This window comes from Phytophthora infestans, genomic scaffold (genome assembly GCF_000142945.1).
Source record: "Phytophthora infestans T30-4 supercont1.241 genomic scaffold, whole genome shotgun sequence".
NCBI lineage: Eukaryota > Oomycota > Peronosporomycetes > Peronosporales > Peronosporaceae > Phytophthora > Phytophthora infestans.
Window position 1 is genome coordinate 11534 of NW_003303518.1, and position 9122 is coordinate 20655.

Genomic DNA, 9122 nt, shown 5'->3' on the forward strand with positions numbered 1-9122 from the left:
CGCTTATTGACGTTGCACGGTCAAACGCATATCTTACGTGGCGACTGGTGAAGACGGACCCAGCGACTCGTGACCCCCACAGATCGTTCCTGATGGAGCTGGTCGGTGATCTTTTGAACGGGCAGTGGAGGAATGCACCTAGTGGCGGTAGAGTGCTATATAGTTGTGGAATGCTCGACAGCGGAGATGTGGGGCAAGTTGGCACACCTTCATCTCGGACACAACCCAGCAAGACTGCAGTGCTGCCAACAACGGCGTTCACATCGGTATCTTTAAGACAAATTCACGCTGAGAAGAGCCGAAAACGCCGGAGCTGTATTGTGTGTAGATGGGAGGGGCGCTGTCCGACCGAGGTCACCTAACATACGGTGTGCGTTTATGCCGGGTTGTACATGACCACCCCGCGAAACCATGGATGTGTCCGTCGACAACATCTACTTGCTGGAATAAATTTCACCCGTTCTACTTTCCTAATGGTCTGTTTACCGATAGAAGAAATGTACGTCGTCACTGTGGTCTTGTGAAGCTGCGAGATGAGACCACAAACACCACGGCTTGCGACTGCTCGGCAGATTGGTTACGGGCTCGGTGGCGGCGGGCTCAGTGAAGGTGATGCTCAAGGCCATAACGCGTTTGGTCCGAGCGGCAGTGCCACGCCGCTTACCGTGCGTCAGGCGGGAATGCCAACAAAGCTGCGCGAGAGCGTGAAAGGACTGATCGCAGAATAAGCAGGGACGCGGAGCGAGAGACTGTGCGTGGAAGTAGTGGCTGTGATACAGGACGACCTAGGGGCAATGACGCATATAGCTGTGACTAGGACAAGCTGGCGCGCGACCTTGGTGATGATGCTGCCGGCGTTGGCTCAGGCGATGTTGGTGTCGGACTTGGCGCTGCAGTTGGACTTAGTGGTGCAAGTTGTGGTGGCGCCGGCGGACTTGGTGGTACCACTAGCGCGACTGGTGGTGCTGCAGTTGGGCTTGTTGGTGCAGGTCGTGGTGAAGCCAGCGCCCGCGGACGTGGCGGATATATTCATGAGAGGCAAGTGGGATCTGATAAAACGAATCATAGTTTCTTACGGTATATAAAGAGTGGATGGAGCGTTGCCTTCCAGCTAACATGTACTTCTATGTGATGATCGAGCTCCCAGCACTTGCAGCATGGCTCTGTGCAAGATGAACGATGACTCGGGCAGAAGAGCGACGTTGCAACTATCATCCGTGCCTCTGACATTGCACGTAGCTCTCGTAAAACAATCAGCTTAGCATCTTCTTCAAAGAGGAATATCTTATCGAAGACAATAGTGGCTTCACAAATGTGAGGAAGCCGTGACATCGAACCATCTCTAACATTCACTTGTTTGAGCAGTATCTTCCTGAGCCATGGATATTGCTTGAGCTGCTGCTGCATACAACGATCACCTAAAGAGACGTGGTCTCGTCGAAGCTCGACCCCGATGCACGCTCTGACGTTCCTCGTAAGTGCTACTTGCGCAAGCACGTTGCCAGCACCGGCCTCAACATCAACAAATATGCCCGCTATATCGAGTGGACCAGCGGCTGCAAGTAGGAGAGTAGCCCCAGACGGTAGCACCTAACCCGCGTTGTCATAAGTGCGGCCAGCAGGTGGCAAACGCCATGAGCACTGATACTTCCAACAATTTAATCCACCGCTCCAGCAGCTTGGACGTCGTCTAGATTATCTCTACGGCATCCGAAATCGGCTACTTCGTCACAAAAAAGCCCAGGTTAGTATTGTCAACGTCAATTTTTACACCGACAATCCGAGACTCATCCGATGGGTTTTTCGCTCTAGGCGCCGGTGGATGACGGCACCCCCCAACGTTACGCGCCATACAGTCACCATTAGCTCCTGCATTCTGATCAGAGCCCTTGCTCCTTTCTGTCTGGCACCTCTCCGCCACTGGCAGTACTCTCATGTGTACCGTCACCTTAGCAACAAGTGCGACGTCACTCTCACAAACGGCACAAACGTCTCCCCAAAGCAGACGAACCTGGCGCGTGGTGATCATCGCAGAGACCTTTGCACTCGACGTAGTAGCTGGAGGTCGGCAGACTGAGAAGACGTCCTGAAGACATGCCGCTAAGCAACACATGGTGAGAGGTCGCTGATCGCCTTCCCAAACGTCCTTTTGAGGCTGGCCAGCCGAAGCTGCAGTTGGCGGCAGGCCGCTTGGTCTTCGGCGGTCCACGTAGTCCCATGTGATGCGCAAGCCCTCCTTCTCGAGCTGGAAGACGATTTGCACCCGCAGCTTGTCTTCTGTGTCTGTGAAGCTAGTGCACATTAGTCTTGAGAGTACTAAAGCAGAATGGGAGGACGTATATGTGCATTTGTCTTACCTTTTGTATGGTCTGGTGACTGGCTGTCGGGCGATTGACCTCTAGATTAATGACACGGCCGAGTAGAAAGGGCCGATCAACATCGTTGGAGCAACGAAATACGATGCGGTGATCAGACGACCAAAAATTACCCACACCCTCATTGCATTCACTGCTGTGATCGGTAGTAATGATACACGGTAGGCAGAGCTGGAGTAAAGGCTAAAAGGGCAATTTGTTTTGCCCTTTTAGAGGGTCATTTCCCACCTTGTTTTGAAAAAGGGTTTTAAGGGCGAAAATTGCACTCTCACACCGCGATAAGGTTAATACGTGCAGTATTAAATCGAAGCAATATGATTATTAACAATAATTTAATACTGCAAGTATTTGACTTGACCTTTGTAAGCAAATAGAGCTATCGTAGTAGACCCCTCGGCGCATAAAAACATGCATACAAATGAGATGAGATAGGAAAAGGCAGACGTGGAATTATTTTATCTGCGCGTCTTCAAACACGCAAAAAAAAAGAATCAATTTACAGAAGATCGATGGGATTTGCTTGGATATCCATCTCGTGCGCTCAATTAATTATACAGTATCGATAGTTTGTGGTAGCTTCGCTTGATCGATTTGCTTTTTTTCTGGCCTCGAAATATAAAACGATCTCATTTTTTTAAAAATCGACGGTGAGAACGACGAACGAATTGAAAAGCACAATATTGAACTTTCGAAGCTCAGTTGATTTTAGTTTGAGTTTCAGAGCGGTTTGTTTTCCGTGTGCTGGTAGCGTAAGGGGTGCGCGCAGCGGGTGCGTGAGGCGGACAAAGTTGAGGAAACCGTGTTTTCCATGAAGGAGGGCACCGAATTTGCGTATATTCTGCGATCAAACATCAGAAAACGGACATATCCCCTTGTCCAATCACCAGCCACCCCTGGCTTTCTGGGGTTCATCTGGAGCTCATCGTCGCAAACTCCGCGCCATGAGCATCGCCTTCGCTCACGCATCCATAAGCAAGCTCGATGACGGCTATATTTTACCCTCCCACCATCGCCGAAGATTAATGATTTAATATATATTTTTAAAATAACAAAGATTTAAATTTTAATACTATAACATCCGAAGGGGATGTCATTCGGCACCTTGCCTATCAAGGCAGGAACCTTTACGCCTTTGGCCTGTAGCCAAATTAATCACACGTGCCTCCACGGGAATAGTCTTAATTTATGTTGCTCAAATACTGATTGATCTGTTGGTACTACATTTGTATGAAAATCTATTGCTCTGTCTGAACGATTGCTGGAAGGCTATGAATAGCTGTTGCCTTAACGACTAACATAACTTTAGTGATGACGGTCTGTTTTTTTAGTGTCATTGGTCGGAAACAAGTCCGTTTCATAACAGCACCCCCTCTGAAGCCATTGTGAAACCCACGTGCAAGCTCACATGCAGTCGGCTGGGGCCTCCCCCAGCAATGACAGCGATGTTACCGAGGTCTTGGAGTATGATGACGTGGCTTGCGATTCAGGCGTACAAAGCCTTTTTGCCGCAGATGATGACGCCGACATGTATAGCACGACCGCGTCAGCCGACGAGGGTATGTACAGAACTACAGACGCATCTGACGACGTAGCGCATAATACTACAAACCGACACTGTGAAGTCCAACTCAGCTCCTTTGATGTAACTTGTTTGGAGACATTAAAACCAACCAGATCGTCCAATGTAGACATGCCCAGCGCTAGGAATTCCGTTGAAGAAGCGTTGGACCTCGGGGATGATTATGTGAAGAGCATCGAAAGCGACGAAGCTGCCATTGCCAGCGCCGTTATCATTCCCGACGGAGGTAACACTGGAGATGATGAAGAACAAGACTCTGAATCTTCCCTCAACTACGGCATCGACAGTGATGAAGAAGACGCTCTGTCTATGAATACAGTACTTTGGCTGAAGTATCGGTATACGTTAGTGCTAGGTACTTCGGAAAAGAATCTACATCGCTTAAATGAGTTTGTATACACACACAAAACTAGATATATCTCGACATTTCGTGTTGGCAAGGAATACCTGTGTCGATCACACCAAGACTGCCATCACAGCATTAAACTAATCACACACCACGCCGGTGAGTTAGGAATACGGTTTCAGGTACCCCAGATTGGCCAACACACCGGTGCCGTTGTCAACTTACGGACTAGAGGTATATCACCTGTGATCAAACCGGAAATCGACGCACTACTGAAAGTTGGGATGTCTGCTGGTCGTGTTCGCAACATGATGATGTTTAAGTACCTTCGTGACCCAAGTATGGTGGCATTGATACCCGAGACCAAAACAATGGAGAACCGTAAAGCTCATCTCAAAAAGAAAGCTGAAGAGGGCTGGAAAAATGACCAAGTTTGTCACATAAAAAGCTGGACAAGTACCAGACTTTGCCAGGATCGTGCCAGCTTTTTCGCGTGGATGAAAACGACGTTGCTGAAATGAACAATATGATCGTTCTGGATGAATTTGAATATTCCGATGAAATTAACGGAGTCTCGGTCCCTTCTATAGGTTTGGTAGTGACATCGAGGGCACTTTTCAAAAATGTTCGTCGGACCGTTCGAGACCAAGGTGATACTCTAGTTTTATCTACGGATGGGACCTATAGGATCCATTTTGGAGGCTGGACTCTTCTAGATTGCGGTGGTATTTCTGTTGAGCGCACGCTTCCGTCCATGGATTTACAAGTTTGTGCGCACTGAGAGCACATTAGCATATGAACGGATGCTTGGTGCCTTAGTGAAGTACACAAAACGTTTTTTGATGAAGACGTGCGCATCCACAGTGCAAGCATAGATCACTCGGACGCGCGTCGGCACTCGAATTGGTATGGCCTGCTGTCGAGATTCTCACATGTTATGAGCACCTACTACGTCAGTGTAACAAGCACATCCGACTCGAGAAAAGAAAGGGGTTCATTAAAGACGTGGTTAAGCCTCACATTCGTCTACTCCACAAGTGCAGGTCACTAAAACAATTTAGATCACTGTCCAAGCGAGTAAGTAAGAGCTGGGGAACCGCACGGCGAGCATGCGTTGGCATTGTGGCTTCAAAACGTTTATTTGATACCACGTTGGAAGTGTGAATAGCTCCACAATACCTGGCTTCCTGCCACACAACAGCCTATCGGAAAGCCATTATCGTGTGATAAAAGTCATATTTACAGATTACAAGAAAGCCCCGCCCATAACGGTCCTGAACGCTTTATTGCCTAGAGTTCTTCTGTATGATGCTACTTATCTTGCATCAACACCGTCACTTTGCAGAAGGTAAGTGGGAAATGCTCAGTTATTAACTATCATTTATGGTTTTTATTAATATTTTTTGTTGTTGGTATGTAGAGCCACTTAACGGCGCCGCCGTCATAAAAGCAAATATTAAGTTGCTTCACTCTAGTAATCATCGCATTGCCAAGGCGAAACAATTGGTCGCACAAGAATCTTTTTTAACAGCGAGAGGACAATGATGATGCAGGTTGCTGCAAGCAACTTTGCCGCTGCTAAGGTGACGACCGAGCGTACAAAACTGTGAGTGGCTGTAAGCGTTCGTCTTGCTTATATTCTAGCACGTTGTCTTTGAGTGTGGTAGCTTCAAGCACTCTTTGACGGGAAATCTAGGCGAAGAGGAATCAATTGAAACGGCGGAGGTGCAATTTCTCTTCTTGCAGCAAGTCATTGTGGATGATCGTCTAATTGAGGACATGACCCCCCTGACACTATTAATACGTGCTAAGTGGCACTACCCTAACCTAGGGAGTTTCCTTACGTGCTTATACTAAACTTAAATTATAACCGTTTTATGTAATAATTCCATTTTATTTTACAGATTCAAGCTGCTCGTAGTGCTCTCCGCTGCACCTGCAAAAATTACATGCACACGGGGTGGATATGTGCACACGTAATTGCGTCTCTGGACTTGCTAGAGAAAATCAAGAGTGGGCTAGCCATGGCGGCAATCCCGAGGCGTGGGCTTCCTGGACGCCCGCGCGCGATTGTCGGAGCGCTACAGCGCGAATCGGATATGTATGACGTCGATCGACTGATTGAGCTGTTTAAAAAGAATCCTGGTAGGCCACTTAAATGGCCTGTAGTCGAAGGGTTTGACGTAAAAGACAAAGGAAAGACCTACAAAGAGCATCGTGTCGGGTAAGTAGCAGATTGCCGTCTTTCTGAAACAGAGGGGGTGTATATCTGGAGCGTGGCATTCATCCACGGTGACTCATTAGAATATCAAGTGGAAGAGCTAGCCCACGCCATTCGCAGAGCTTACGCGCATGGAACTCAGTAAGAACAGCTACATCCTGCCAACAGATACCAAGAATACATTCATTTCACTTCCAGAACTGTAACAACACTTTATAAATAGTGGAGATCGTTGATCGTGAAACTGTAGCGAATGTGGGTGGTGGGGTCATTCATTGCTAGGTCAAGCTGGTTTCTGAAGTTGATCCGAGGGTTGCACACGAGAAGACGAAAACAATGGTTTTCTATAAGAGCTGACTTGGTAGCAAAGACTCGCTTTCTCTTACCTCTGGCAGCAGCCCAAGTACTGCAAATGATAGTGGAAGCTTAGTCTGCTGTCAGTTTGGGCGCCACGAGCACCTTCTTGGCCAGTGCTGTGTTTTGTTTCCTCCACTGAAGCTGAATAGGGGAGTTAAGCTACATGAACAACTCTTTAAGCTATACCCTAACCAGCGATAGAGCTATTTTTGAGCCCGTCTATGAGTACGGTGCTTTCATTCGCTGAAACTGAAATCTTGTCTGCGAAAGCTCTCTGGATTTTATCATGAGTCCACCGATGGATGTGATTATCCGGCGATTTCGTATACCCTGGCATAACAGCTTTGGCTCGCTTCAGTGTTTAGCTGAAGAAGTCTTTGAAAAAATGGCTTCCTTTGCATAAATAATATTATGCACGTAGGTCGATCCATCCACCAAAGATGAAGACAAATTACCTTGCTAAACTAGTATGCGATGGTGACGGCCAGAAACTATTTATCCAAGCCGCACACGCATTATTAAAACTAGTACTTCGAAGTAGCTTTCTTTGCGCGACACTGTCCACATCCCTGAGCCACTACAACGGCGAAACAAGCGAGGACATTTGTCCATTTATGTACGCATTTAGGAGTGGTCTGTAGACGCAGCTAAGACATCACGGCACCGGCGTTTGCGGCAGTCTGGGGAGAAGGCGGAGAGAGTGATTCGCAGCCAGAAGTGATAGGGCAGAGACACGGCTACGTGGACTCGTACGGGCAGCTCAATCGGATCGTTTTGCACTGTACGCCACGGACTTTGAAGTCTCATTAAACTGCACTCAAGAGCTGTGAGCAAAGGGTATCTCGTTTTTGGTTTAGTACTCACATATTTCTTGAGCATCAATTACTCCTAGTATTTCTTAAAACCACTGGACATTGATATCATACGGGAAAGTAGTACCCCTTTTGCTACTTGACATACCTTTTGAAGACCTTCCAGTGTCGAAGGAGACCAGGCAAGCACTGTATCGTGCAGGAGAAACATAATGTGCGACGTAGGCCTAGAATCTGGATACATCCCCCAATTCGGCAGTTGGAAAAAATTTCGTTCTGTCGGGAAGCAGAGCTACATCATTATTTACCCGTCCATGGCGAGCGCCAATGGCAGTCTACTACTCACTGGGGTCTCTCTGGATTAACGCGACGCTACAATGGAGGCAAATGTAGTTAGGATTATCACGTTAAAGCCGTAGTGTGCGAAAATTCTGTTCGCTTGAAAGACGTTAATGGCAAAAAATGAGTGGGCAGCAAGAGAGGTGCCTGAAATGAGCAGTCTCCGTTGCTAATGCGACAGAGTAAACTACTACGAGCTATTGTCTGCTACGGGACCATGTCAAATAATCTGATAGTGCTGAGGGTAAACTTTGAAGAGAATGCGGCACGCCATGATGTACACCGGCGAAGAATATAATGACACTTTTCTTTCGACATGTGTAATCAAATATTGTGTCCTGAATGTTCTGATAGCTTCTCATCTTACTATGCCGTTTCGATTTTGAAGGCACTACCCACGGTGTAAGATTTTTAAACCAAAAAGTATTGTGCTTTGTTTATTTCCTAGATCTTAGCATCGATCCCTACCGATCAATTTGGATTTACAAGATATCGATGTGGACTTGGTGGTTGATCGATGCCAAGCGGTTGATCTGACTGCCGTAGCTCTTTTTATCAGCCAGTCTAGCTAGATCGATTTGTCCTTTTTATAGACCTCAATTTAATAAAACGTATCTGCGCAGCTCGCCTGGCTGTTTGCAACCAATCGATGCGTTTCGTGCTCGGCAGAAATGTTTACCTTGCGTCCAATCGCGAGGGCGAGAGACGGTCTGATCGTGCGACAGATCCAGTCAGTGTCGCAGGTCGGTCGGTATTGCCCAATCAGGGCGCGAGTTAACTGTGTCACGCTTTTGGATATATTTGTAATTTTGGCATAGTTAGGTCGAGTCGAAAGGTAGGCGCGGTCGATAGGATGGGAGCAAACTGTATTGGAAAGGCCGAGTGTAGCCATGCGAAAAGGCAGGAAAAAGCAGCAAGAAAGGAACCGGACGGACTTATTGACAGACGGACGGACAGGCTACAAGGTTAGGGAGCGGGAAACTAGCGCTCTGGGCGCCCGCTCCGCGGAACGCTAGGGCATGATTGGGTTGGTGTAGAGAGGGATGACCACCTCTGCTGCGCTGCGGTGTGCTTAGATTTTCTTTTAAAAAGC

At 47.7% G+C, this 9122-nt stretch overlaps 2 protein-coding genes across 2 annotated transcripts; one reads left to right on the forward strand and one right to left on the reverse strand.

The window, feature by feature from the left end:
* Positions 1-1062: 1062 nt before the first annotated feature.
* Positions 1063-1607, reverse strand: PITG_20932 (uncharacterized protein; the record flags this gene model as incomplete). The annotated part of the gene is made up of 2 exons (XM_002895140.1): positions 1063-1535; positions 1583-1607. The coding sequence occupies 2 exons, from the start codon at positions 1605-1607 to the stop codon at positions 1063-1065; spliced, it is 498 nt and encodes a 165-aa protein (XP_002895186.1).
* A 4642-nt stretch (positions 1608-6249) lies between these two features.
* Positions 6250-6666, forward strand: PITG_20933 (uncharacterized protein; the record flags this gene model as incomplete). Its single annotated transcript, XM_002895141.1, has 3 exons — positions 6250-6284; positions 6342-6524; positions 6576-6666. 3 exons carry the CDS (start codon positions 6250-6252, stop codon positions 6664-6666), a joined length of 309 nt encoding a protein of 102 aa, XP_002895187.1.
* Between the last annotated feature and the right edge of the window lie 2456 nt (positions 6667-9122).